Source organism: Nicotiana attenuata, unplaced genomic scaffold (assembly GCF_001879085.1).
Source record: "Nicotiana attenuata strain UT unplaced genomic scaffold, NIATTr2, whole genome shotgun sequence".
NCBI classification, from domain to species: domain Eukaryota; kingdom Viridiplantae; phylum Streptophyta; class Magnoliopsida; order Solanales; family Solanaceae; genus Nicotiana; species Nicotiana attenuata.
In genome coordinates, this window is record NW_017670670.1 from 436,040 (window position 1) to 451,159 (window position 15,120).

The 15,120-nt window shown below is 35.7% G+C and overlaps 1 protein-coding gene across 1 annotated transcript; it reads left to right on the forward strand.

Annotated features, from left to right (window-relative positions):
- The first annotated feature begins 7,663 nt into the window (after positions 1-7,663).
- Positions 7,664-8,635, forward strand: LOC109242111 (NAC domain-containing protein 62-like). The gene has a single exon (XM_019408943.1). It carries the CDS (start codon positions 7,664-7,666, stop codon positions 8,633-8,635), a length of 972 nt encoding a protein of 323 aa, XP_019264488.1.
- The last annotated feature ends 6,485 nt before the right edge of the window (positions 8,636-15,120 follow it).

The following is a 15,120-nucleotide window of genomic DNA, read 5'->3' on the forward strand; positions in this document are numbered from 1 at the left end:
AGTTTGAGAAAAATCCTTTGATTTTGAGGTTTAATTCGTTGTTATTGAGGTTGTTCTGGTGATTTGATCCCACGGATAAGTTCGTATGGTGTTGTTGAGTTAGTACTTATGTTTGGTTAGGAGCCCCGAGGGCTCGGGTGTGTTTCGGATGTGTTTCGGGAAGTTTTGGACTTAAGAAATGTTGCAGATTTTGCTGTTCAGTGCACAGGGAAATTGTTCTTCGCGTTCGCGTGGTCCCACTCACGAACGCGTAAGGCAAAATTCCCAAGTGCCAGTTTTCTTCTCGCGAACGCGAAGGTTGAGATGCGAACGCGAAGCTGAGGGGGGGGACCCTTCGCGAACGCGTCCCTCCACTCGCGAACGCGTAGGGTTCTGGGGAGGGGACACCAAATTTGTTCATCGCGAACGCGATCCTTGGCATGCGAACGCGAGGGCTTGAGGAGATTCTTCTCCGCGAACGCGAAGGTCTGTGGACCTGATTCATCGCGAACACGATGTGTCTGTCGCGAACGCGAAGAAGGTTTTTGCCCAGTTATTTTAAAAGACCCAAAACAGTAGCATTTCGGGATTCATTCAAAATTTCATAACTTCTTCATCTTAACTCCAAATTGGGTGATTTCTGAAAGAGGATTTCACCACAAATTCATAGGTATGTAATCTTAGACTCATTTCTTCAATTTCTATTAACACCCATTAGATTTCTATGCCTAAAACATGAGATTAAGGGTAGAAGAGTAGGAATTTGGGTAGAGTTAGGGCTTTTTGATTAATTGTGATTTAGACCTCATTTTGGGGCCGAATTCTGGAAATAATTATATATTTGGGCTCGTGAATGAATGGGTGATTTGATTTTGGTCCAAACCTCGTGTTTTGACCAAGCGGGCCCGGGGTCGATTTTTGAGTTTTTGGGAAGAATGATTAGAAAGCTATAATTAAGCATTGGAATTGAATTGTTTAGCATTTATTGATGTTATTGAATCGACTAAGCATAGATACGATTGTGTTGGAGACAAATTCAAAAGGAAAGGCGGTATTTGAGGCTTGAGTTGGCCGTGGAAGTTTGAGGTAAGTGTTCAGTCTAACCTTAGCTTCAGGGATTAGGAGTTGAGTCCTATTTGCTATTTGCTTCTTATTGAGTGCAACGTATAGGCATGGTGACGAGTATCTATACGTTGGCGTTGAGTATGACCGACGGTTTTTATTCTTAAATGATCCTGCGAATTGATACTTGTTGTATTCTTAAATGATCGTACGAATGTTTTAGTGGGTGAATTCTTGATAATGAGTAAAGACTTAGATTATTTTCATGGAAGTTACTTATGATTGAGAAATGTGATAACTGAGATGAGTAGGAGTTGAGTTAAGATTGGTTATAGCGGATTCTCCCTTGCCGGGATGTATATACTGGTACTGTTGAATTCCCTTGCCGGGATAGTGTAGTTTATTGTTGATCCCTTGTCGGGACTGTTATTGTGATCACTGTTGATATTATATATGGATCGGGTTGCTCGTCACAACATTATTATATATATGTGGATCGGGTTGCATGCCGCAACAGATGTTATATTGGATCGGGTTGCACGCCGCAACAGATATTATATTGCATCGGGTTGCACGCCGCAACACTATTAAATGATAAGGGATCGGGTTGCGCGCCGCAACAGTAGTATTATTGCTTTGTTGTAGATATTGAACTGTCCTTCCATATTTTATTAAATTACTGTTGGATTTGATATGTTTTCCAGAAGCATGTACCCCCTCCCATTTAATCTGTTTATTTGTGTTTATTTTCCGCCATATATTATATAACTGTACAGGTTTATCTGGAGTCTGGTCCTAGCCTCGTCACTACCTCGTCAGGGTTAGGCCAGACACTTACCAGCACTTGGGGTCGGTTGTGCTGATATTGCACTCTGCACTCTGTGCAGATACCGAGGCAGCACTGGGACAGCAGCAGTAGTTCGGGAGCCAGCCTTCAGTCCACCGAGACACCGAGGTAGCCCTTCAGGCATCCGCAGGCCCGGCGTCTCCTCTATCTTTTGTTATGTGCTGTTATCTCTTGTATTCGAGACAGACAGCGTTACTTTCTTTCAAACAGTTGTATGTAGTAATCTTAGTAGTCCGTGAATGATGTGACACCAGTTTCTGGGTAGAGGCATAAGTGGATTTCCTTATCATTTTGGTTCATTTTGTCTAAGTCTTCCGCTTAAATCTCATATTTTGTTGTTATTTTAAATGTTTATCGCTTGCTAATATATGTTATAAAAAGGATTAAAACAAAGGAGTTAAGAATTCATAATTTCGTGGCTTGCCTAACTTCTACGAGTAGGCGCCATCACGACTCCCGAGGGTGGAAAATCCGTATCGTGACAAACCCTAGCAATATATACAACTACCACTACACCGTTAGTTTCCGGCAACGGCGCCTAAATTTGATCACGCCCAACTATGCCTTATAAAAAGGACTAAGCGGTCGTTGCAAATATAACCCGGTTCACAAGTCCGGAGTCGAATCCCACAGAGAACTAAGGCTTAGCTATAACTGTTCAATATTGCTAAGAAGACAAGTTCGAACAATTGCTAAGTTATAAATATTAAGATTATTATGTCTAATTAACTAAATAACTAAATTAGTAGATTAACAACTAAAGATACTACGGGTTGGAGAAAAGATTAAGGAGGTCTAGAGTTATGATTTCCCCAATTGTCTGAATCCATCCCGCTATGTCTTCTATAATTTCGCCTAAGTATTCTCTACCGATCATGAGGGCTTTGCGTGTTGTAATTCTCTCCCGAGTAATTACGATAATTTACTAGACATACTCTCCCGGGTTACGCTAGCTGGCTTTAATTACAGCTCACTTAGATCACACCCAAGGTTTCGTTATCCCTAATTCCACATTTAAACCCTTGGTTACTGATTCCTCACATACGTCGGGAGTGATGTTGTTCAACAGCTACCTAAATATGCACTCTCTCCCAAGTAATACACACTAAATAGGCACAGTAAATTGAGGGCCCTTCAATCAACCACAAGAATAATATAGTTGAACAAATAGAGAAAATACTACGGCTCAATTATATAAAAATATAGTAACAAGAATTTATCCTACAAAAGGTTCTATCAAAACCCTAGATAACAAATTGGCTATTCATAATAGTATGTAAAAATACAATAGTAAAAGTCATAACCAACAATAAAAAATGGAAAGAGGAAGGAAAAACTCGTAGAAGAATTCCCCGCCTTGCTCCTATTGTGTCTCTGCCTCCTTAGGTCGAATCTGTGTCAAAAATATGTCCAACATCCTCAAAATACCGTTTTTTCATGTATATATACCAAGTAGGGTTGGGCCCAAACAATTATACCTTCTTCAATGTGAAAAAGGACAAGTTTCTAGGCCTGGACTAGCGCGGGCGCGCTAGTGACCGCGCTAGTGGCCGCGCATATTAACAAGTGCACTGCCTCAGTCCGCGAACAGGTCCGCGATCGCGATTTCAATCGCGTTTTTCACCCTGTTCCATTTGGAATTTGGAAAAACGTAAAACATGAAAGTTGTAACCCTTTGAGTTAGTTTCCAACCATATATTGTGAAACCCAAATGGAGTTCTGAGCAAAAAGTTATGTGCATTTTACTAGACAGTGCGCGATATGCCTACTCGATTCTTCGTTTGTTCTAACTATCATCCGTTGACCCCCGAACACGATCTCGGCTTAATTCCTTGAGCTTTTACTCAGACTTCAAAGCTCCAAATCACTTGAATTCATTCCATGACATCAGCTCGGAATCACTCCTACAAGGCATAAAACACACAATTAGTGCAAGACACTAGCGATTAAAGCTCAAACTCAATTAAAGTGCAGTAAATTTGAGTGTAATAAGCGACTAAAATACGCAATTATAACCTATCATCAAAGAACCACGTAGTATTTATAATATTTAATTAGTAAAATGCTTACGAGACTTTAACTGCTATGAGTACTATGAAAATGTAATGTCTTACCCATATTTGTCTCTTCTTAATTTTCACAACAACGTATGATAAAGGAAAGAATGTTTAATTTCTGCAATAAAAAAAGTTGAGACCACATCTATATTTATATCTATATCTATTTTCATATATTTATCAATTTATCTATCTATCTATATATCTATCTATATATTCGTCTATACTATAAGTACGAATACCTTTAGCGAAATATCATTCGCCTTTTTTTTATTACCCTTTAAAATTAGATTTCACACTAGACAAAATAGTCATTTAATTATTCCCAAAATTTTTAAGACTTTGAAATAAATTAAGTTTTGTTTATTAAACTCTTCCTTATTTAAACTATGTACGAAATTCTAATATTCAAAAAAGATTTATCACTTCAATTAAAATAAACACATAAAATTGAAGGGATTTTTATCTAGCTATACTATATTAGAAACTTATTTACCTATGTTCTCTATTTGAAGTTTTTAATAAGTATTTAGGTTTTCTTATAAATTGTATGTATTGCTTCTTAAAAGACTATCACTCCATTATTAGTGCCTTCAATTAAGAGATTCAATTATATCATTTCCTTTTTTTTCCCTCTCCTCTTCTCTCTCCTTTTTTTACATCAAAATTCCTTAATCTACGCCCAAAATCTACATCATCTCTCTTTCCACCATTACAGATAACTTTATATTATTAAAAAATATTCTGAAATTGTATGATAATTGTATGATAACTGTATCATAATTGTATTTGAATTGTATCAGATACATCAATGCTTAAAACATAATGTATCATACTTGTGTCACAATTATTTCTAACTTGTATCTGGTATATTAATACCCAAAATAATACCCGATACAATACTAATAAAATAATATACAATTATCATACTTGTGATATAAACTGTGAAATTCGTCACGAACGCACAACTGCTCGTAACAATATACAATGAATATACAATTATCATACATTTGTAATACAATTCGTGCAACAATTATGATACATATACAATTATAATACAATCACGATACATTTCTGAATAATTGTGACACAATTATGAACTTCATCTTCTTCAAGTTTCAATTACAATTCTACACTAAAATTTAATATAATCATATTATAATTGTATTAGTATTGTATCGAGTATTATTTTGNTATTGTATCGAGTATTATTTTGGTATTGATATATCATATACAAGTCACATACAATAAAGATTTTAGAAAGAAAGAAAACAAGATTCAAACTTACCCACAACTTGATTCTAGAGCAATATTTTAAATTTCATCTACATTACATCAATAAAGAAAATAGAGATTTTGGGTGATTTCAAAAGTTTTGAAAAAGCAAAAAAATCTGCAATTTTTGGGGGGATAACAATGGGTAAGCAATATTTTGGGTAAGTAAGATTTTGGATAAAAGTGGTTAAACGAAATTTCTTAGTGTGAGTAAGAATAATTTTGGATAAATGTTAAGAAAGAGAGAAGATGTTTTTGTAATTCTTTGGAAAAGAAAATAATCTTAAATGTATGGGGAATTATTGGAAATGGGGGGTTGGGTGTCATGTAACTGATAGGTTAGATTTAAGGGATCTTGAGTTTTTTTTTCTTTTTATGATTTTGTATATAACTAGTAAATATAGATATACAAAGTAATTAATAACGAACCTAAATAAATGTGGTAAATAGGTTTCTATTATAGTATAGCTAGGTAAAAACCCCAAAATTGAATGTAAACGTCGAATAAACACATAAATCTAACAACGAAAATATCTCAACTTTTACCTTACATATCTACAACCAATTTCATTGAAATGAAGGAATAATCATTAAATAATACTTAGTACATGTATAATTAAATAAGGAAACATATACAAATGTTGTAGCTATATATGTAATATAGGAGTCCAAAAATAAAAATACTCATCTAAAAATTATAAATAGGGAAATACCGCATATGTACAGGAAAATACTGTAATGCAGTAGGGCTGATCAGTTTCTTTCTTTATTGAATAATTAGATAAATAGGATCAGTAATTATTATTTAAAAAGTATACTTTTTTCTTTTATAGTACTAAGCCAAACATAAAATTTATATAATTCCTTACAAATTTATGTACTCATTAAGACAGTAATACACGGGCAACACACGTACCGTAAAGACTAAGTATTCCTAAAATCAAGAATATGTGTATATTCCAGATTTGTGATTTTGAGTTTATCTGAAGACAATTCTTATGCTTTATATGGAGAAGGTTTAATTTAGTCTTCACAATTTCGTTTTTAATCTTTTTTAAATATTTCACCTATTTCTTTTAGGTTTATTTTTGATATTTCTTTTAGGTTAGAGTTCTTTATGAAGAAGATTTAGACTTTTCACACACTTTTTAATTAAATTTTTTTTATTCAGTTATTTCTTTTATTGGATGGAGTTCTTTATGGAGAAGGTTTAGTCTCTTCAAAGATATTTTAAATTATTTCTAATTCAATGATCTATTTTTAATTGGTTCGAGTTCTTTAATTATGGAGAAGGTTTATTAGCCTCTTCGTAAACTTTTTTAATCATCTGTAATTCAATGATTTTTTATTGGCTAGAGTTAAGTTACTTTCAAGAAAAAGCTATTAATTTAGAAATTTCCTGTTCCACGCATTAATTGAATTTTGTTAATCTAAAAAGTTTGTAAATGGAAAAGAGGGAAGTATAAATTACCTTTGCCTTTTCTTCAGGTAAAAAACTGTTAACTAGAATTTCCTATTGAATAAATGGAGCTAGAAAAATTAAATAAATTATAAATGAAGAAAAAAAGAAAAAGGAAACTAGTACTCCCTCCGTTCCAGTTTATGTGAACTTATTTCCTATTTGGTCTGTTCCAAAAAGAATAATCCCTTTCTAAAAATGGAAACAATTTAGCTTAAACTTCCAATTCTATCCTTAATGAGAAGCTTTTACAACCACAAAAATATTCTAGACCCCTTTTTGACTTGTTTAGGACCACAAATTTCAAAAGTCTTCATTTTTTTTTTAAACTATGTGCCCAGTCAAACAGGTTCACATAAATTGGAAGGGAGAGAGTACTATATTTTCAGTTTCTTCTGTTAAAATCACCTATTAAGTCAATTAAAATGTGAAAAAGTTAGGAATGTTTTTAAGGAAAGAAAGCAACTTGAGACTCAAGTTAACCTTCCCAAGAACTGTTAATTTTAAATTTTCTATTAAATGAATGAAATTAGTTAAAATAAATAACACGAAAATGATAAAAAGAAAAGGTAAGGAGACTATTTATCATATTCTTGTCTTAGAACATCGAGTATTAAGTTAGTTCTTGTTTTCCTTTTTATGAATTGCCCGTAAAGTTGGTTCAAGAGTAAAAAATTATTTAGGAAATATAAAATTCAGGGAAAGAAAGTAACTTGAGTCCCAAGCTCGCGTAACTTTCTCCCAGATATCAACACTTTTTTCCCTCTCAAGTAAAATTGTTGCACGATTTTTTTGTTGGAATTAACCTGATTAGGGTATCTATAAATAGTCTATAAAGCATTCACGTTCATTAGCTTCCAAGCAATTCGTTTAGGGTTTACTTTCATTGTTCTTGTCTTCCAACTTTGAGAGAAACAGTAGTTCTTCTCTTTGGGTTTTGCCGCAATTACTCTTGTGTTAATTCTCTATACACAAGAAAAAGCCATGTCGACAGTACCAATTGCACGCCGGCGTATTATGGGTGAACGTTTTCACCCAACTGACGGAGAGATGATCAACTTTCTGAAAAGATTCCTAAAGGGCGAGACTTTGCCGAGTGAATACGCTTTCCAACATGCAGATATATATGGAGATCGACCACCATGGGAGATATTTGGAGCTGATTCTAATTCTGAAGAGAAAGTTCGCTATTTTTTTACTCGGTTGAAGAAGCAGAAGAGCGAGCATACAAGGGTTCGTCGAACTTGCGCCAACGGGACATGGAAAGCCCAAACAGGTATTGTTCCTATCAAGAATGGTAAGGGAACTGTGGTTGGGTTTAGAAGAAATTTCAAGTTTCATTGTAGTAGTAAAGAACGAGAACATAACAAAATTTGGCTGATGAAGGAGTATTACGTCGGGGATGATTTCTTTAGAGGAAACAATATTCCTAAGGAGGATATTGTTGTGTGCCGAATCAAGAAGAATATAAGAGAGAAAAAAGTGAAGGATGATGCAGTTTCTATGGATGAACAAGAGCTCGCTCAAATAATTGAAGCTATGTTCCATGAACTAGATGAATATAACAGCCCAACGCAATCGGCGACAGTTTGTCAAGGGAACGAGACTCACAATGAGTTCATTGATAATACAATGTTGCATGCAAAATATGCGCCCGATGATTATTTGAGTGGACTGAATTACCAAAATAGCCAATTGTTGATTAATAGTGATGAAGGAAATGAAGTTACCATATTGGGGAACCAAAATAATATGATGGCCATGCTTACAGAGGATGCAATTACAAATTTGACTACCTCGGAACAAGAAGCATATGACCAACTTTTGACGGCTGAGATTGAGCAAGGCCACGGAGCTGATCATCAGACAAATAATAGCGAATTTTGGGAAGCGATGAATGGAATATTGAAAGGTGTTAATATTGATGTTCCTGATGATTGGTTGCATGATCTGTGAAATCACTTCTATATGATTGGTGGCGCAACTTCCAGTAGATAGGAGACATGAAAAAAGTTAGCATTTGCTGTTAGTGAACCCTTCTTTTTCCAACTGAAGAGAAAGTCATGCATGTTGAAATCATTCTCTTTTGTGATGATAATATTTTCTGTTTATTTTTTTCAATTATTCCCAATAGCAAGTTAGAAACGTGCTCTTTGGTTTGTACATTGTTGGTGCATTTCTTATAGGAAAAGCAAAAAACTTACTAAAAGAAATATGACTTGTGATTGTGTCTTCTTTTTATCATAGATTCTTATATATATAAAACACTGCAGTCGTCAATACTAACGATATTTGGGAGGAAGTGGATAACAATCATCATTCTATTGCATCTATCAACTATACAATAGTGGAAAAACTTGATCTTTTTCCTTCTCATTATTCTGTTTTCTTCCCAAGATAATGAAATGAAATAAATAAAACACACAATTCCTTAGAAGTCAGACACTACTAGTCAATATATAATGACTCAGAAGAATCAAGAAACATATGCAGAATTCATCTAATTTACCCTGCAGCCTTGCATATCGCCTTATTTGCCCCATAGTTATTAGTAAAACTTTATCGAGTCTTTAGTACGTTTCCAGAATCATACTTTAACATTCTTCCTTTTCATCAATCCTGCTTTTACTGCTTTCAAGTTTTCCTAAGCTCAGTACCATGGTCAAATATTCAGATATAAAACCATGTAAAGTGCATTATCGATCTAACAAGTTACGCCCCATGAAAAGGAAAAAAAAAACATCAAGAAGGTATCTGATTGACAATTTAACATACAGTCAAACTTCTCTATAACAGCCTCGTTTGTTTCGATATTTTTTGGTTACTATAGTGAAGTATTGTTATAAAGGACCTATATTAAGTAACACAATATAATAATCGGTTCCGAAAAGAACTTGACTTTTATAATGAATGACTATTATATAGGGATGTTATTATAAAGAGGTAGCAGAAAAATATCTCCTTTGGCTTTCTATCTCATATCCTTGAAGCTGCTATGCCAACTTAAACTGTACTCCCACCATCTTCTTCACATATGTCACACTTAGGTAATATCTTCCACCACGCCCTTGTACATATACAATTCAAAATCTTAATCAAACTAGCTAGCAAATTGTTTTGTCAAACTTATGTGTGGTGTTTAATTACTTGCACAAACAATAAGTAATTTAATTCCTTCTCTATGGAAATTGGAGAAGTTCCAATTATTGGTTTAGAGGTAATAGAAAGAAAAAAATTCCATTATTGTCGAAGCAAAAGAATGAATTTAGTTGCCTAATAAACTTACCAAGATATATGGAAAAGGGTTGATATATGGAAATAGGTACAATTTCAGCTCCTATTACCCTTCTTCGTGGCCCTAAATGCTTCACATAATTCACTATAAAGCAAGAATGCCTAAACTCATGGATGCCAAAAGTGTCTTCTTTCCCTTGGTTACCCATTTATTGATATATATATATATCCCTTTGCTTTTAATTAGAGGAAGTACACACTACTATGGTATTATTTGCCCATCGCGGTAATCTTTTTCCTTTTGGATTTATTCTTTTCCAATATCTTTGTGTTTCTATATAGAGGTCGAAACAAAAATTGGTTGTAGTTGGAGGCAAAGTATGCAAAGCCAATCAATACAAAGCCAAAACAAATCATTAATTTTCGTCACAACAATATTATTTTTTTCTTTTTGGATATTGTATTCTTTGCCATACTTTTGTTTAATTTCCGTAAAGAGATCGACACAAAAAATAAATTTTGTGGAAGGAAAAGTAAATAACGTCAAATCACGACAAAGCCAAAAAGTCCAGGACATCAATTTTCATTTAATTGTCAGTATGCAAGGTATGATTATGAATTTATGATATTTCTGAACAAGTTAAAACGTGAAGTCCAAAAGTCACCATTCACAGGGAGAGTTTAAGTTAAATGTCAAATCAATATAGGATCAGCGAGTGATACGACGCTTTTTAATATCCTATTTTATCAACACTTGACTTATTTAGTAGTGAAGTGTCATTAAATTAAGTCGACTTATAGGTTATAGCTAGAAATAAATAAAATTTTATAGTAAATAATACGATTATTAACAAAGTAGACTACTAACTTTATCTTACTATTAAATTACAATTACTGTAAACCTTTTTTTAAAATTAGGAGCACATACAACTAAAATTTACACAATAAGCACGACAACCAAATAGTCTAGAACATCAGTTTTCATACAACTATCAATATGAAAGTACCATTATGATTAGTTCAGAATCGTACGAGCTAAAAGTCTATTGTGAAAATAAAAAAAAGAAATTATTACTCCATATAAGGGATTCCTACCTTCTCCTTTCCGCTGCCTAAATAACTTTGATGTGTCTAAAGTTCACAATTCAAAGGTGAGTGTAGTGTTGCTTTAAAATATCCTTAGATTATTGGATAATCACCAATTTTATCGGATGTCCCCGTAGGGATACAGATACTCACAATTTTTCTTTTTCCTCACAGATACTCACCAATTGACTTTAATAGGAGTGGGCGTTTGTATTGAGACTTTTTTTTTTTTTTTTTGGTAAATAAAGATATTTTATTAAAAACATAGTACTTAGTAGTTATTACAATATGAGATTTATCTAGGTCAGAAAGTGCCTATTCCATCTCTATCAAAAGCTGAAATAGCAAAAATAGGCGGATAATAGTACAACATTAGATTAGCAAAAGAGTCGAGCTGCATCCGTTCTTGGCTAAGATGTCCGCTACTCCATTAGCTTCTCTGAATGCATGCTTCAAAGTTGGCGTACCCTCAGATAATAGGTACCTGCAATCATCAATAACAGAGGCTATCCAGGATTTAAATTTTATGGGTTCAACCTTTAAGATTTTTAATATTTAATCTATTATTTTTTTAAAGTTATGCGTTCATATCTATTATTTGTTGCAATTATAATGAATTATAAATATAAATTTATACTCCGCGACGATAGTACTAGGTTCATTTAAACCCGATACCAAAGGGTTGGATCCACCCCTGGCTATACACACTTTCAGAAAAAGAAACTATTACTCTAATGAGGAATTGTTTGGTAATGCACCTGATTATGTATAAAACTGTATATGATTTTGCTATTTAATCGAGACAAGGGAGTCGCATCGGTGGATGGCCTCGTAATGAATCAGACCCAAACTCGAAGGCGAGGCATCGAGAATAAAGTTCGAAGTGCCTGCCGAAATTGAGAGGTACAGCAACCGAGGCCATATGTGACAGACTTCGAACGAAGCACAGTAACGGAAAAGCGAGATATCCGTAACCGGTCGAGGGTCACGGCGGAATCTCGGAACGGATAAAATCAAGGGCGGTTATTTGTGCCAATCATGTGATTTACTTTTGTAATTAGAGTTATACCTTAATTAGGATTCCTCTACTACATAAAGGGGAGTCCCTATCATTTGTAAACTTACATTCATACAGATCAAGGCAATATAATATTTCTCTCTTTCTCTTGTTTGTCAACTTTTTGTTCTTTAAATTGTCCTTACTTTACTAAGCTCGAGGGCATTGTCCAAGCACTGATTTGTTTTACATTCTTGTCAATTCCCATCACTTATCTTTACGTTAATCAATTAGTATTAGGTAAAATCACGTATCCTTAAAACCACATTATAAGTTTAATTGTTATCTAGTTATTAGGATACAAAATTTTGTGCCCACCGTGGGGCTAAGGATAATAGTGATTGCCTAGTATTAATCCTCATAACACACACTACTTTTACACTTGTTCTCGTAAGTGTCTTTGATTTCAGGAATCAACATGTCAAACTCTTAAGTAGTGCCCACTCACACAGACACCGGCCTTGGTCTTCATGGCGAGAACGACCACATAGTCGCCCCGGGAAACAGAGTACCTCCAATCAATCCCGATGGACCACAGGCCGTAAATCCAATCGATGTCAATTCTCATGTTGTGATTCATGGAAATTTAGGCGTCGACCCTGAAAATAGCGTCAGTAGAGATGCTCGGACGGCCGATCAGAATGCATAGAGCGATTAAGAAGGCGGGATTAGCCTTCGAATGATATTTGAAATGTTACAAAATCAGCAGGCTGCAATAGTGCAACTCCAAATCAGAATCTGGCACCAAGCAGAATCGAACTCGATACATCACAGGAAGTTGTTCATAGGGTCGAACCTGTACAGGAGAAATGTAACGATAATGGATCGGGAACTGACCCCACTGTCATGAAGATGCCTGAGGCGCTCACTAAACGGATAGAATCAGGTGAAAAGAAAATCGAGGCTAATGACAAAAAGGTAGAAACGTACAACTCACGAGTTGATCAAATATCGGGGGCACCCCCGATCCTAAAGGGTTTGGATTCGAAAAAGTTCGTGCAGAAGCCTTTTCCTCAAAGTGCGGCTCCGAAACCCATTCCTAAGAAGTTCGGTATGCCGAACATCCCCAAGTACAACAGCACCACCGATCCTAATGAACACATCACTTCGTACACATGTGAAATAAAGGGAAATGACTTAGAAGATGATGAGATTGAATCCGTTCTTTTGAAAAAATTTGGAGAAACTTTATCGATGGGGGCAATGATATGGTACCACAATTTGCCACCCAATTCTATCGATTCTTTCGCCATGCTCGCCGATTCGTTCGTAAAGGCACACACTGGAGCAATAAAGGTCGCGACCAGGAAGTCGGATCTCTTCAAAGTGAGACAAAAGGACAATGAAATGCTAAGGAAATTCGTATCTCGATTTCAGATTGAACGCATGGACCTACCCCCGGTTATCGATGATTGGGCTGTCCAAGTCGTTACTCAGGGTGTGAACGAGGGAAGTTCGGTAGCATCACATCAATTAAAGCAGAATTTGATTGAATATCCAGCGCTAACCTGGGTTGATGTGCATAATCGATACCAGTCAAAGATCAGAGTCGAGGATGATCAGTTGGGAGCCCCGTCCCATTCCGTTTACCCAAATAGATCCGAAAGCAAGATTCAAAGGGACATCGACAGAGAGCCCTGATCGGCTCCAACCCTACACCACTATAATGGCAAGGAGTGATCGATGCAGCTTTTACCCGAAAGGTCGGGATCGATATCCACATGGAGCTAATATTGGTTGGGAATTGGGTTTCTATCCAATCTAGCTACACGTGTTACTTTTAATTGCACTTCTAACCATGCTAGGTTTTGTTTCTATTCTACTTTTAATGCTACTGATTGCTGAAAATAATCTAAATACAATGTTTTTGTAGGAGTTTTCTCAATTGATAAAAAGCACTAGGGAAGTTACTCACACCTAGGCGAGTATCTAATGGGGTCTAGAATTTAGGACAAGCTTGTTATATTTGGGGTCATGATATAACCTTTACACATAATTACTCACTCTATACCTCTCGGTAGTTTGAGTTAATTTGCCCTAATTGGCTTTCTCAAGCCCAATTGGGTGTTCAAACAATGCAAGCAAAATTGGCTCAAGTCGGGTATTACTATCTCTAGGTTTAACCCTTTAATTGGGGCTATCAATCTCTTGAATGCACCCCAATTCCTTGTTAGCCTGAATTTCCTAGACTTAGTCCCTCTTTCTCAAGAAGAGTCTAAGTCATAAAGGCATGAATCAGTATTTGCAACCACCAATTCTACAATTAAAGCATGAATCAAGCTAAATATCACTAACCCATAAACAATTAAGCCCTAAAATTGAAGACCCATTAAATACCCACACTAGGGTTGGGTCACAACCCCAGCTAATGGGTTTAGCTACTCATAATCAAGGTAGAATAAAAAATGGAGATAAAATATAAGCCAAAAAGTTGATTACAAGAATAAAATCTAAGAATAATAGCTAAAGCAGCTCTAAAATTACTCTAAGTGGTAAAATACGGCTGTTCACGAGCTCCTCAGACAAAAGATAACCTAAAAATGTGAAAAAGATCTATTTATACACAACTGAAATTACTGGACAAATATACCCCTACGGAGGTTCCGCTGTGAGCGGAATACTAAGCGCCTCAGCATATAGCCTTTTGCGGCCACGCAAAACAAGCGCGGACCGCGTTTCTTCACTTTTGTGTTTGGTTTGGACTTGATTTCGCGGGCAGCGTAAAAGTTACCGCCCCCGCGTTGGTATCAACCGCGGTTGCGTAAATTGGACGCGGACCGCACTCCTCAGTCAGGCTTAACTTGCAGGGTCTCTGAACTTTGATCGACGCTCTCAGCGGAAATAGCACCGCGGCCACGTCAGGTATTCCGCGGCCGTACTTTTTTATCGCGGTCAGCGGTCTCTGTTTCACCCAAAACATCCTCTCTGAATCTCACTTCCGCGGACCATGTAATTGTGGCCGCTTCAGCGGTGGACCTTACGCAACCACTCTTTTCCATCGCGGTCAGCGCTTCAGTCTCAGTTTTTGAACTTGTGCAAATTTACCTCCTTCATGAGTTGATTA